This window comes from Mytilus trossulus, chromosome 4 (assembly GCF_036588685.1).
Source record: "Mytilus trossulus isolate FHL-02 chromosome 4, PNRI_Mtr1.1.1.hap1, whole genome shotgun sequence".
Classification (NCBI taxonomy): domain Eukaryota; kingdom Metazoa; phylum Mollusca; class Bivalvia; order Mytilida; family Mytilidae; genus Mytilus; species Mytilus trossulus.
Window position 1 is genome coordinate 77,617,699 of NC_086376.1, and position 15,148 is coordinate 77,632,846.

Below are 15,148 nucleotides of genomic sequence, written 5' to 3' on the forward strand. Positions count from 1 at the left end.
TTTTTTCAAGCCAAATCTGCATCTCACACGAAAATAAGGTTAATTAGTACGTTATTGCTATTTAAACGTATTGTAGTTGTTATCTCAAATTCCGAGAAATTTAAAGTTTATGGATTTTATAAATCTTTGTGTTGGCGTTTGATAAAAATGTTTCTATTTTTGTGACTGATGAAGTATATGCATCAGTGTTTACATTTCGATTTTTAATTTCGTATTATGAAAATATATATATATTAGTAATATCGGAAAGTGTTTTGTTTTAGTGTTTTAGTTCGTGGAATTTACGTGACAAATAGTTTCTCCAAAAAAAAATTAACAAAATGATCCAACTGCAATAATGTGCATGTCGATTTACAGGTGTATTTTATTGATTGAAATAATTATCAAGTTTGCACTTAGTTAATGTATTCGTTATTATTCTTCCTGGTATCTTAACTCAGAGGGGCGTTACCCAGATTTTATCAAATTCATATTCAAAGATAGAAGACATAACTATATAATGTGACATAATATTATTATTTATGCATTACTTTTGTTAATAGAATACGAGTTCGGGTACCATTGTCGCCGATATTTGCGTTTAAAGTCATACGTTGAATCCCAGTTACCTGGTCGTCTTACTCTATAATAATTACTAACTTACCTTGTAACTAAAATTTGACATATACTATATATGTTATCACTGAACTAGCCTACAATTTTGTTAAGGGGCCAACTGAAGCACGCCTCCGGATGCGGGATTTTCATGCTGTATTGAAGACCCATTGGTGGCCTTCTGCTGTTTTCTGCTTTTTGGTCGGCTTGTTGTCTGTTTGACACATTCCCCCATTTCCTTTCTCAATTTTACCAAAGACTAAGATATAGAAACCTACAGCCGATTTTCTTCATACAAAACGCTATATAAGTTGATTTATTACCTGTTAATAAATATGTCTCGTCTATTGAAACTTAAAAGGGCAAAACTTCAACAAGTAAACTATGCAAGACAGTCAAAATCACTTTACTATATGACTGTAGGTGCAGGGGAAAATAATCTCCTAACTGAGATGAAAAATGCTAATGTTGAAATAAATAATTGCGTTCCAAATAGTCTGTTTATAATGCTATGCATGCATGAACATATCATTAGTTGTTTATATTGTAAAGATATGGTCTTCGAAGGGAGTAGGTTCGATAAAAGTCATAATCGGGTCAAGGTAAATAGAAAAACAGTAACAATATTCATATTGCAAAACCAAGCTTATGTTGGCAATTGAATGGGATGCTATAATATTCTGCGTAGTTAGGTCCAGCTATGGTAAGTGTGCTGTTACTAGATATATACTTGATCGTAATCACATGTCTTGCATAATAAACCTCACACCCTTATCAACAATAAAAAAGTTTTACTCAAAACAGCATCTGTGCATAAGACGTCTGTTGATATATGTAGGTAAGCCACAGATGTGACAATATTTCTCAATACGAGGCTATTGAATAAGGTTGACAATTCAACATTTCAAAAAAGAAGGTAGAAATCCTACACCAAATATGAAAGACAAAATTCCACAAAATAAAAACTGACATCGTATGGATGTGAACATCTCAATGGTGGTAATTGTTTTTTTCCTCTACTATATGTATAATACTGTTTGAATCTCGATTTCAATCGGGGATCAAAAGGTATGCTTTCCCTTTAGAATTTTGTGTCTCCTATTCGTATTCTGTTTGCCATTTTATACAAATCATTTATGTCGTCTAAGACTGCTCTCTTAATATAATATTTCTAAAGAGATGTTTCAAGCTAAAACCAATATCTTATATTTCATTTAAAAATATATTTCAATAGTTTTTGCGCTTATATCAGAATCATCGTTTATTTTGGTTAAACTTGCAAAGTTATGTTTGACATTCAAGGTTCTTCTGTTCACGTTTAAAATTGTTTTAGGTCACGTATACCCAAGTAAGGGTCATTCATAATATTTTCAAATAATCAAATATTGTGTACTTAAAAATATGAGAGAAAAAAGTACAACCAATCAGAATGTATCCAGGAAGTAGGTCTTTTTTCATAGAACCTATAGTGAAGAAATTGAAGTATCCGGCACACCTTGAGAGTTTAAAAATACAATCCGGACACAGTCTACTATATAAAGGTGTTTAATCTGTCAATCCGTCAAACCTTATTCATACTCATCACCTGAGAGATTTAAACTGATACGATTCTCCTGAAAGATTGACCAAAAACATAGCATACAAAGCATCTAATACTAATAACTGACAATGGTAAGTTATAACATTCTTTGACTTAATTGGCCCTGGGTCATACATATAGTTTGAGGAAATAGCATGAGGGTGATATATTATTATCTTTATTATTTCTCTTACATAATTAAGATTAAAGCTGGTATTTTATTTTTAATTTTTTTCCAAATTTAATTGCATGCTTATTTATTTTATAATGCATTCAATTTAAAAAGAAAACACTAGACTTCCATCATTGTAAGTAACTATTTTGAAGTAAAAAATCAACTAACAACACAATTTTTTGCGTCTGCTCATTTTTTTTTTTAACTTGATATTAAAAAGGATATCATCTTAAAGGATTTTATAAACAGAATGCATATTTATTTGGTGTGTTTTCGCTTTTTTGTTTATAACACAATCTTAATTTTATCTTAAATGAAAGGAAACGAATTATGAAGTACCAAGACATTCATATCCTGTGAAAATGGGAAAATCAAAATGACTTTATTTAGGGTCGGCGACTCACCTATTGGTTCATATAAATGTATAGATACAAAATATAATGATCGCAGGGTACCTTAATGTTATACATTTGAACTTTTAAAAAATCGGAACAAAAACACCCTGAGCTGTAGAAATTAACAATTAACTATAGATAAAACCAATTTAACATGGACCTGATATTTTTTTCTTTACTTTTTTCTTTTCTTTATTTACTATACCACTTTGAAATTATGATGTTCAGTCTTTTAAAATAAACGAATAAGCGAACATCCTTAACTACTATGTGTTTTAACAAATACTGCTCGTTAACGATTTTGTTACCTTAATATTTGTTAGATATGTTAAGTTTTGTCTGACAGGTTATTTGTCTGTTGATGATATTTTACGTTGGGCTGCTGTCTCATTAACGTTTGCGCAATGATCCATGTATAATGAATGATGTCTCAAGAAACTGGACCTCGAATGCCATGACAGAAATAAACCCAAATTAAGTTGGGTGTGCAAACAATACATGTTTACTAACAAAAGTCGATGTAGGCAATTTAAAATTAAACTAAAAAAGACATTTTCGATAAACGTAAGCATGTTTTTTTTCAAGTAAGATGATGGAATTGTTAACACATTCCATGTAGAACCAAAACATTGCACAAAGAAGGCACTCGCAATTTTATTTAATAAAATCTTTGATAATTTGAATCCGGACACAAATTGAAAGTAACACTTGTAACACCTGTTTGTTTAAAAGAAACAAAAACATACTCATTTTCGTGGGTCCTTCGCACTTTTCAAACACATATTTTCTTTTTCGCTTTTTTCTAGTGTACAAAATAGAATTGCAAAAAAAATGTTACTCATATTATGTAAAAAAAAAGATGCTTATAAAGGTGACACAACCTTTGATGAAGTCCGGATCAAAACCTCCTTCTATCGTTTAATTGATTAATAAATTAACCACAAATTATTATTTTTTAAATATTTATAATATTTACAAGGTTTATAATTCTGTACGCCAGACGTAAGTTTTTTCTACAAATGACTCGTCAGTGACGATCGATTAAAACTTTATAACAGCCTTTTTTTACAATATTGATGTTAAAATGATATGAATCAAAACTAAGAAAGCGATAAGATGAAGATAATATTTTCTTAGAATAAAGAAGTTAAAGTACTAAAAGAGATTGTTCGCCTATATTTAGTTTTGCTTTCTTTTTTATTCACAGAGTAAAGAATCGTGTACCGTTGGAATAGGAAAATTGAGGCATGTTTCTTTGTCAATATTGCAAGATGTTCTTCTAAACCTGTACAATGTCAAGGTTAAAGTCGAGAGTTTGGATAAACCATTCAAATCCAACAAAGAACTTCCGACCAGACGCGCCATAGATATGAAATCGGCAAGTGATGTCGTCCGCCTCAGACTTGAAGGTATTTTTACTGATAAAGAGGAAAGAAAAGAATGCTTTGAGGGCATTTGCTCCAAAATCATCGAAAGCAAAAGAGTCAAGGATATTATTGATCAGCTGGAGATGGCGGTAGAGTTAGCTTCAGATACAGTAAAGGAATGGAAAGTTGAAAATGAACTTTTCGTAGGAATAATTCCTAACTATTCCGGTGATACCATCTTGTTTGAAGCAACTATTGATGACGAAACAAACAAGCTACACCTCCACTGGGACAACGAAAAATTATCATCAGACTTCCTGCCCGCCGTTTGTGGTTTATCACAAACACTCCGTAATGAGTCAAGGCAACCGTCATTATTTGAGTATGTGGCCTTTCAGATTGCTTATTACAACATTGCACATGGTCATCAGGGAAGACACACAACAGCTAGATGTCTTGGAACTCCAGGCTTCCGACCATACACCCAAACCTATATGTCTTTGACAGACCCAGGCGATGGCCACGTGCTTGGTACGACACGTTTCAATGATTGGATGAAAGGTGCTATTGTACACGTTGAACATTTGGAACGACCACGTCATTTACCCAGAGAAAAAATCGAATCTTATCGCATCCCGTCGATAATTGACTTTGCCAGAGTTCGCCTTCATGTAGGGCCAAACGCACCAACAACATATTTTGTTGGAAGATGTGTTAAAGATTCAGGTGATTTCAAAGAAGACTTTCTGAAAATTGTGAATATAACAGCAGCCTCTGCAACTGCCGCTTTTAACCAAGGTGCAGCCGAGTGCAAGGTGTCCATGGAAGGTCTATCGACGTCACAAGCAGTAAGATACATGTTGGCACTCCGTGGTCAAGTTATAAAAAAGAAAAGGCAAAGCTTGTCTGCAGCCTGGAATCTCAATCAAGTAATTTTAGACGACTACGAACGAGAAAATCCAGCTCAATTAAATCAAAGAATGGAAATCGGGACAAGAGCCATAGAAATCACCGTCATCGGTGGATTTGATAAGATCACGTGGGATGGAGCCAGCGATACCTACCCTTCTAAATGTATTATGTATCAGCTCACATTTGAAGAGGCCCTAACAATAGTACACGAAGCACATCTTCGTGGACTTGTCACATATTTCTCAGCGGGATTTAAATTCAACGAGATTAAACATGCTGTTTATGCTGGTGTGGATGGTATTGGAATTGGTGGAGCACAGGTATTGAGGTTCATGGATAGCGAAACCGGAATGCATGGTCCGTATATGGAAGAAAACATCCCAAGAATAATGGAAAGCCGAGATGAAGCAGCAAACTCATTCAGAGGAAAAGGAGTTAAACTTTTAGCAAGACTTGATACAATGTTCTACGAAGGATCGATCTCAGAGGATCAAAATTCTTCCAGACAAGAACTATTTTCAGCACTTCTCAATATCAACAAGGAGAAAATTGAGGAACTCGTCGATCGTCTGGATGACGTCACAAAAATGAAGAATGAGGGAAATGAACCGTTGATCGGAAGAGCAATGCGCCTGTATGAAGCTGGAAATCCTTTGCTGAAGCAATACTTTGAATCAGAAAGCGAATGGCTGCATTTTCTAAGCGTTTTGAAAAGTTATGTTGCTGCAAAGGATGTTGATTCTATCAGTGAAGAATACGACAGTGACCCGTGGTTGAATGCTCGTAAACAGTACCGAATGTGGCAATGGCATGCTACAAAGTGCATTTGCCGTCAGACCTCATTTGAGGTCCACTGTAAATCATACCAATAGACCTCATTATGTTTTTTTTCTTTCGAGGAAGGGTATATTTTTTTCTCAAGAGTAATGAGTTATCTATTGCTTTTGACAATGCATGGTCTTTGTATTATTGTTCCTCGCGTTTATGTTTGTTTTTTATTACTTTTTATCCACATACATTTACTTTTATAAACTTAAAGGTTTGTGTATGCATAAATGTTCTGTTATCCATTGTGTTTACCAAGAGTCTTTCAAGTTTATACGTCTTGTACGTATTTTGTAAACTTCTTTTTACCAAAGTCTTTCGTATATTTTTTTATGTTTGTTTTGTCATCATTGTGTAGTTAAAAACACCTTTTTTGTTATGATTTTCATTTAATTTAAGACATCGACCATGATTCTTTTGCGAAAACGTCAATGTGGTTTTTCTTGGCCAAATTATGTTGGCTTAATTACTATGTTTCGATAAAAAAAAAATACCTTCAGATTCAAATAATCATACATATCTCCCTTTAGAAAATGGAATTCCGCATTACCATAGATCTTTGAATTGGCTCATACTTTAAATTCAATTCTATTTGACATTTTTGTTTTTATTCCAAAATAGTTTGAAATAGTACAATGTATGTTCGTTAAGTAAAGCATCTTAAATTGAAGAAAACAATACTCTGACTAAAAGATAACAACGGTGAGAAAGCAACCCAGAATATTACATTATTTTTGTTTTCTGAGCTTTAACTTTATATCTCTGACGTTATATCACCATAATTTTAAAACAAAATGCAAACGTTGAAAATGAAACTGCAATGCCGGTCAAAACCGTCATGCCCGAGTGCCCGAGGAACAGAGTTCTTCAAAATAAAGTTGTGATGCAGATTTTAAATTCATATAATTTATGCTGGACAATATTGAAACAGATCTCAAATAAATCATGAAATCCTCTCATCTCTTGTGCTATGGTAAAATGTTTTATATTCTTGTTTTTTCATATTTGCAAATGTGCTTTGACTATTTGCCTTTTTGTGATTTTTTATTGATTTGTTTGTTTGTTTTTGTAGTGATTGAGATTATTACACAATGTTGACTTTTGTAACCCTATTTTTTTACATTTTTACCTATAAATATGATAATCGTAGTGATAATTTGATAAGAGGCATGATGCCAAACATAAGGGGAAAAAAAGGAAAAAAAAAGTAATAAACATTCAAACTTTTTTTGTTTGACAATGTTTTATCGTTATTTGTGTTATTTAGTATCAATTATATTGCTTAGATTTTATAGTATTAAAATATCATATGACTTTTATCTTATGTTTTCTGTAAAATATATAGTAATTAAAATGCATGAACTTGAAAACGTTTTATTCTTGGAACATTTTATAGCTGACTATGCGGTATGGGCTTTGCTCATTGTTGAAGGCCGTACGGTGAACTATAGTTGTTAATGTTTGTGTCATTTTGGTCTTTTGTCGATAGTTGTCTCATTGGCAATCGTACCACATCTTCTTTTTTATATTATTTCTATTAATTTTACTCGCTTTGTGTTTGCATTCGAGGGTTTACTGTCCTCCTCGATGTTTCGAAATATCAAAAGGTCAATGAAATTTTATTTAAATGCCCCTTTTCCTGAAATTTTCGTAGCCTCAACAGACTTACTTCTGTAACAGCAAAAGAGGTCAGCTGGTCTGCCATATTAATTAATTTGAGGTCTTACAGTTTTTATCAAAAGTAGCCAGGATATTTTTTAATGCAGTGCAGGTAAAAATCCTAACAAGTCAAATAGAGTGTGTACGCATGTGTCTTTTGCATTAAAAAGTAAACATACAGCCAGATTATATTGACATTTAGACCAACTCATATCAGCACAATGTGGTGTCACGTGCTCGGGTTGATACTCATGATGGGGTTATCAGCCTGGATGCGTTCGTTCGTCGGTAGTACAAAATTATGATAAAAAAAAGATGTATATGTGTCCTTTTCTATATATAACCTGGGTATCATCCCTCGATCTATATAAGCACTCGACTGACGACTCGGGATGATATCCGAGCTGAGTAGTGACTCGAACATGCCATGTCACATGATTGATCTGTATATAATACATACTTATGAAATAAGTGACAGAAACATGTTATACCTTGTATTTAATCCAGGATCTCCAACTACAAACAGTCAGAGGTCAAAACGGATCACGTATTGTAACTTCACCTATTATTTTCATATAAAAACACATATTAATTTAAAACATTGTCAAAACTAATTTGCGGTCTGCCGACATGCTTTTGATGAAATTAATGTTTAACATGTTTTTTTTGACATGATGTCATTTCTGAGAAATTATTATTTTCATACAAATATTGAAATCAAGTGTCATAAAAAATTATTTGCCTATAAATAGATTATCATATATAAATATATATATATATATAAAAATAACTGCACTCATCAGACATGTCTGAATTTAATGGAAAACAAATCATTCAATTTTGACAATAAATATCTTCAGTTGATTTTTTCTTATAAATAAAAAATATTTTACATGAATTAATGAGACGTGAACTTCGGCTGGATGAAACACTTTTAACCTCCGACTAAAGCTTATGACAAATACGTTATGGGTTCGGATTGGATTAACTACTTTTATCTCCTTTTAAGTAAAGGGACAGAACTCCGCATTTTTGTTTTCCTACGGATAGAATAGTTCCCTGTTTGGCTCTGATATACCTATATATCTTATAAGGGAAGAACCAGTTAAACCAACATAACAAAAAAGAATAAACATCACTTTGGCAGTTGTGAGATTTATCAAGGATTTGTATAGTTAGACTAACTATACAAATCCTTGGATTTATCAACAACGTGTTTACTAATTTATTTTAAAAAATACATGGTAATTATTATTTTAGGCTTTAATATTCTTTGCTGAAATTTAGACTGTAAAAAAAAAAATTACTTGCCATATAATATATAAATAATGTTCTTTTTGATATGGGACGTCAGAGCTCGTCCCATATCAAAAAGTGGATATTTGCTTGACCTTGCCCATAATAGTTGCGCTGCTTCATCACTTCTGGTGCCAACTAACGGCCTTGGACTTATATAAATCAGATATCAATTTGTTCATTTATCTTAGTCCAAATAATTATGACGTCTTGAAAGGCTATTATAGTTTTTTTCTTTTATGCCTTACTTCAATGACGAAGTAAGGCGTCAAAGAAAAAAAATTTAATAGCCTTTCAAGACGTCATAATTATTTGGACTACATTTATCTCATCATCTTTTCCCCAATATTTTACACCAAGATAATTTTTTGATGTTAACAACATCATTACTACCCTTGTAATTGTTTTATATGCCCTTAAAAAGTAAGAGGGAAGACTGGTGAGCTCAAAGGCAAAATATTGTGTTCAGGTATTGGTAGTGTTACATTACCAAATTATTAGGGGTCCCAGAAAAAAATTAAAATAGCCTTGCCAGACGTCATAATTATTTGAACTAAAGTGTTACATGTCTTCCTGTGGAATGTTACCTTGTGAATTAGCACTTACAATGGAAATAATGTTGAGTCCAGACAGATTTTAAGTCCAGGACTCCTCCTCCTGCTAATGACAGATCCCATGTAAACCATGTAAATTACGGTATCAGGTTCGTTCGCGCCCAATACACTTCGCACCCTACATGTTTGGACCCGCACGTTCGCACCCAAGGTCCGTTCGCACTCTACACGTTTGCGCCCAATTTTAATTCAAATTCCAGTTGAATAATTGGAAAATCATGATTGTTGTTATAAATTGCTTTGATGCAAGTAAAACACTAAAGATTTTAAACGAAAAACACAAAAGATAAACATGATAAAATTTATTCAACACACACATAAAAACGTAGTCAGAATCTCACTTTATTATGAAACAAGTCAATGAAACAAAGTTATAGGAATACACTAACCAACACAAAATAAAACGTTGACCGACTTTCTTTAGAAAGGATTTTTTTTTTTAACTATAAATTATCCAAAACATGATTAAGATTTATTCAACACAAAAAAAAATGCTATCTCACTTTATTTTGAGACAATGACAACAAATATAATAATACACGTGCCAAAACTTGATTACAAAGCTATAGTTATTAAACACAAAACCAATTAAAATTGGGCGCGAACATGTAGGGTGCGAACGGACTTTGGGTGCGAAAGTGAAAGGGGGTGAACATGAGTGGGTGCGACCGTGAATGGGCGCGAACGGACCCGGATTCGTAAATTACAACATTCATACCAAATATTGAATGTAGACATGGTAGAAGGGTTTTTGATTTTATAATATTTGGTATGCAGTTGTATGAGCACTTGAAAATCTCATTTCCATGAATATTATATGACCTCACAACATCTGACATCATGTTCCATTGACTTTGCATAGTTCACAAGTTTAAGTTTGTGTTGGAATCACTTATGATAAGTTTATGGTATTTGGTATGCAGTTTATAAGCATTTGTATTTCTTCATGGTGGTTTTGACACTGCACCATCAGAAATTGTTCTTTGACTTTGAATGTTTGCATAGTTACAATGTTTGGATATTGGCACTTTAATTTCAACATTTTACATTATCATGATTATACATATATAATGAAATATACATAAAAGCCATTGATACACATTTTTGTGTCAATAGTTTATTTTAGAATAACATGTGTATTTATTTCGAACATTTTCAACATGTTCAAGCCTCATTTTTATCTTTCTGTATAAAGTAATGTAAAAGTTGATTTTTTTTTTCAGATGGAGAGATCTTCAGCAAGTGAAAACAAAATTAGGTAATTTTTAATAGAGTACTGGGGTAGATAGACAATCACACTTTCAACTTATAAGTCTATGTAAAGCTTAAAATCAAATCTAGAGCAGTATGGAAGATCCTACCGAAGATACAGATGAACAACATTCCGGCAATGAATTTGTACAAGTGAAAGAAGAACCTTTAGAAATGGACGAAAATTGTCAAGATGAGGTTGATTTTATGAACTTGATGGCTAGCACTGAAACTGATACGAACATGATTAATACCTCTGTAACTTCCAATATTGAGGCTCCTGTGACAGCTAATTCTACTGATGATTACACTGAAAAGACTTTATTTTTATGTGACACATGTTTACAACCTTTCACCAACAAGACAAATCTACGAAAACATATGCGTATACATGATAAAATAAAACCCTATAAATGTGACATATGTGGATGGGCCTTTGCAATGAAACAGAACATGCAATTTCATCGTCGCATACATACGGGAGAACGTCCCCATCAATGTTCTGTATGTGGTAAAACTTTTAATCGATCACATCATGTTGTTCGTCATATGGCTATTCATTCTGCTTCTAAAAAACAGTTTAAATGTGAAATATGTGCATTGGATTTTCATAGAAAAGACCATCTTCAAGTACACATGAAAACACACGAACCACCGAATTCTCGTGTAAAAATGTGCCCTTACTGTGGAAAATGTTATAAAGTTGGTTCAAGTTTGGAAAAACACATAAAGGACTTACACAGTGAGAAAAATGAAATTCCAGAAATTACTAAAACAGATACGATTGGAGAAAAAACTTATGAATGTGGGGAATGTGGAAAGCTATTTGCTCAATTAAAGCATCTTGAAAGTCACATGTTAACACATTCAATATTACCCGAGATCCATGAATGTAATGTGTGTAGTAAAAGTTTTAGCACAATTAAACTCCTCAAAGAACATGACCATTGTAAAAAATCTCGCAAAAAAACAAAAGAAGATAAGAGTAGAAATTGTATATTTTGTGGAAAAATATTTAAGGGAGACAAAAGATTAGAAAATCATATTAATAAAAAACATCGGGAAGAGTATAATACTTGTGGAATGGGAGGAGCAAATAAAAGTGAGAGTTCACAATTAGAGAATTTAAAGGAAAAAAGAAATGAAGAAGTTTTAATGGATGAAACCAGTAACCAATGTAACGATGAAACAAATGCTGAGTTTGATACCATGGATGTTATCATTAAAGTTGAACCAGAGGAAAATTGACTAAAGATATGTGTGTAACAATTGTTAAACCTATAGGTACCGTACAAATGTATCAACTTATTAATTATCATCATACCTGCCAACTTTTCAAAATGCCCATGAGGTTTTTGCGTGCAAGATAGCTGTCATAGTCATAAAAAAAAACTTCTAGGGGGCCTGGAAATACATTTTAATGTTGTTTTTTGGCTTCTTCATACTTTTAAAAGCCAAATGGCATTGTAAAATTAGTTGTTTTGTTTAAATTGTGGACAAAATTGATCTTTCAAAATTTCAATTTTGGAGCCTCCATGGGGGAAATCCCCTGCAAATAGTGACAGTTGGTAGGTATGTATCATACCACAACATTACCAGTCCAGGTGCTGGTTCACCATGTATAACTACAATGAAACTTAAAAAAAGGGATTCCCAACCCAGGACAAAAAGAGGGGTGGTCCAATTATATGTCCCCATTCAAATGCATTGTTCATCCAAAAAAGGAGGGGTTCCAACCCCCTGAACCCTCCCCCTGGATCAGCCACTGCTGTCCATGCTATGCTTTATTGTGAGGTACCTTTTGAATTTATACTTAAATGAAGATAAATATTAACATTGATTTCAAAACTTCAATTTTGCATATAAATGTAGTAACCCACATATGTCCACTCTAATGACATGAATCAGCTGTCAATATATAAATTGAGGCAAAATTGTCTCATACTATTTTAAAGAAAATCTGTTTAAATATGAAGTATGTGAATGATTGTACATGTATACACAAATATTTGTTTTTAGATATGCATATATGAAAGCTACTGTCACAAATGACTGTCACTGGTATAATCACTGGCATATGATTGTTAATTGCTTTTATGTTGGTGACTGTGTATCATTGTATAACTATAACATGTTAATGTGTGTGTTCAAATAAATATTGTCCAACTGTCTATTGTCTATAAAACTCTGGGTTTTTTTATGCCCCATTTATGGGCATTATGTTTTCTGGTTTGTACATCTGTCCGTCGTACCGTTCATTTGTCGTCTGTCCCACTTCAGGTTAAAGTTTTTGTCAAGGTAGTTTTTGATAAAGTTAAAGTCCAATCAACTTGAAACTTAGAACACATGTTCCCTATAATATGATCTTTTTTCACAGTCCACTGAACATAGAAAATGCTAATGTAGAAGGAGCATCCGTGTACTGGGGACACATTCTTTTATGTCTTAAATTTTAGTAAAAGTAATGTTTATCCAGTGTGGTACATATATAATGTCACGAAGAAGTAACGTGTAAAAATGTCAGATTTTCATGCAGAGTTTTCATTGGTTTTGAATCAGCATCATCATTCATGCCCATAGTCATAGACAATATTTTTATGCGACAACAGTCCTACAGTTAAGAGAATTATAAACATGATAAATTTCTTGTGTCTAAATGTAACATGTGCGTAACTCAAGTGATGCAACTAGAAATGTTAAAAGATATTTTAATCATGTAACTGACAATGATTATCATGTACCAAAGACATTTATAAATTTTGCCATTGAAGGGACATAACTCTGAGAACTCTTGAAAAAACTTGTCTAGTTTTTAAAATTGTATCCTCTATCATCTATGGTCAGTTTTCATCAATTTCAATGTTAATCATTTTATGTGTATCATATCTACAGACACCTGTATCTTATTTATTAGATCTATTCAAATACAAATTTAAAGGAGATGTGGTATGGTTGCCAATGAGACAACTATCTTTAGTTCTATTATGGTGCAATGACAAAAAAAATAAAGTACTCCTTATTATGTGTTTCAAATATTCAAATTAAATATCTTCATGGCATTGTTCTCTAGATGTTTCATGCTTGTTTACCACAAATTGTAGAATGTTATTGATAATATGTCAAGATTAATTTGCATCAACCAATTTTAGTAACTTTTAAGCACAGTGTAAATATCTATAGACATGCTAATTACTTTTCCTTAATTAGTCTCCTATTAACAAATTCAGAATTTTAAAATGGACTTTATGTTTGCACTCCGTTTGTCTCATGGTCTGTCTGACCATCTGTCAGTCTGGTGAATCAGTTTTTCAAACTTTTTCTCTTCATGCTTGAAGATATTGAATTATTGATTTGATAATTCAATTGGTATATTGTTTTATAATGACAAGTTACAGATCAAGGTTGAATTTTGTTCTGGTCTGATAATTTAGTGCAGAGTTATGGCCCTTTGACTTAAAAAAATAACTCCGAAAATCTATGGAATTAATTTTAGGTATGCCCAGGAACATATATATATATACATGATATACTGCTCTCAGGTCTGCTCAACTCAAGTTTATAGAGGTCAGATGGAGGAGAACCACTAAAGGTAAGTCAATGATATTAGTATGTAGCTATATCCCTGTCTCCCTTCAATGAGGTAGTGAAAACAAAACTTAGGTGTTGTGTTTCCAGTGGCAACAGCAGCTTCATCAATTTGTTAAAGTTTGTGATGAGATCAGTCTGAAGGGAACCAGTAATGGTATATATGTCAGATTATGTCATTATTAACAAAACTGTCTGACAACTTCTTATACTAGTATTAGTTTTTTTACGACCCCAAATATGTTTTGATCGAATATATAATGGTATGATGTTGTCATTGTCCGAAGACACATTTGGTTTCCGGACGATAACTTTAGTTTACATCAATAAATCTCTTTGAAATTTAGAAAAGGGGTTCAATGCCACAAAAGAAACGATGGGATTGATTTTGGGGATGATGGTCCCAACCGTTTAGGAATTAGAGGGTTATAATTGCCTATATACATTTGCTACTTATAACTATTGACTGAACTAGTACTGTGTCTATTATTGTGTATAATGTTTTATGTTTCATTACTTGATGACCGTGGTCATAAATAAGAACAATGTCTATTTATTCACACATGTCATCTGTAATGAAACATAAAACATTATAATAAGCAATAATAGGCACAGTTCAGTCGATAGTTATAAGTAGCAAATTTACATAGAGGCAAAGCCCAAAAGGGCCCAAAAATGCATTTTTTTACTTTTAGGATAATAACTTGCCAACAAGTATTTCAATTGCTCTGAAATTGTACCACAATGTTGAATACCACAAGTAAAAGGTTCGAATTCATTTTAGAGGTTATGGTGCCAACAGTTTAGGAAATTAGAGACCAACAACAAGCATTTTTGTAGTTTCTGGACAATAACTTATGTGTGAGTGTATGGATTTCTGACATTGTACCACACTA

General features: G+C 32.7%; 2 protein-coding genes across 3 annotated transcripts; both read left to right on the forward strand.

Annotated features, from left to right (window-relative positions):
* The first annotated feature begins 2,057 nt into the window (after nucleotides 1–2,057).
* On the forward strand, nucleotides 2,058–7,033 carry LOC134716025 (uncharacterized). The gene is made up of 2 exons (XM_063578694.1): nucleotides 2,058–2,265; nucleotides 3,951–7,033. Exons 1-2 carry the CDS (start codon nucleotides 2,263–2,265, stop codon nucleotides 5,892–5,894), a joined length of 1,947 nt encoding a protein of 648 aa, XP_063434764.1. The 5' UTR covers nucleotides 2,058–2,262; the 3' UTR covers nucleotides 5,895–7,033.
* A 1,538-nt stretch (nucleotides 7,034–8,571) lies between these two features.
* Nucleotides 8,572–12,032, forward strand: LOC134716026 (zinc finger protein 234-like). Of its 2 annotated transcripts, XM_063578696.1 has the most exons (3): nucleotides 8,588–8,638; nucleotides 8,695–8,750; nucleotides 10,640–12,032. In XM_063578696.1, exon 3 carries the CDS (start codon nucleotides 10,764–10,766, stop codon nucleotides 11,913–11,915), a length of 1,152 nt encoding a protein of 383 aa, XP_063434766.1. In that variant the 5' UTR covers nucleotides 8,588–8,638; nucleotides 8,695–8,750; nucleotides 10,640–10,763; the 3' UTR covers nucleotides 11,916–12,032. The 2 variants fall into 2 exon arrangements, with proteins under 2 accessions (XP_063434765.1, XP_063434766.1); XM_063578695.1 differs by having other exon boundaries at nucleotides 8,572–8,750.
* The last annotated feature ends 3,116 nt before the right edge of the window (nucleotides 12,033–15,148 follow it).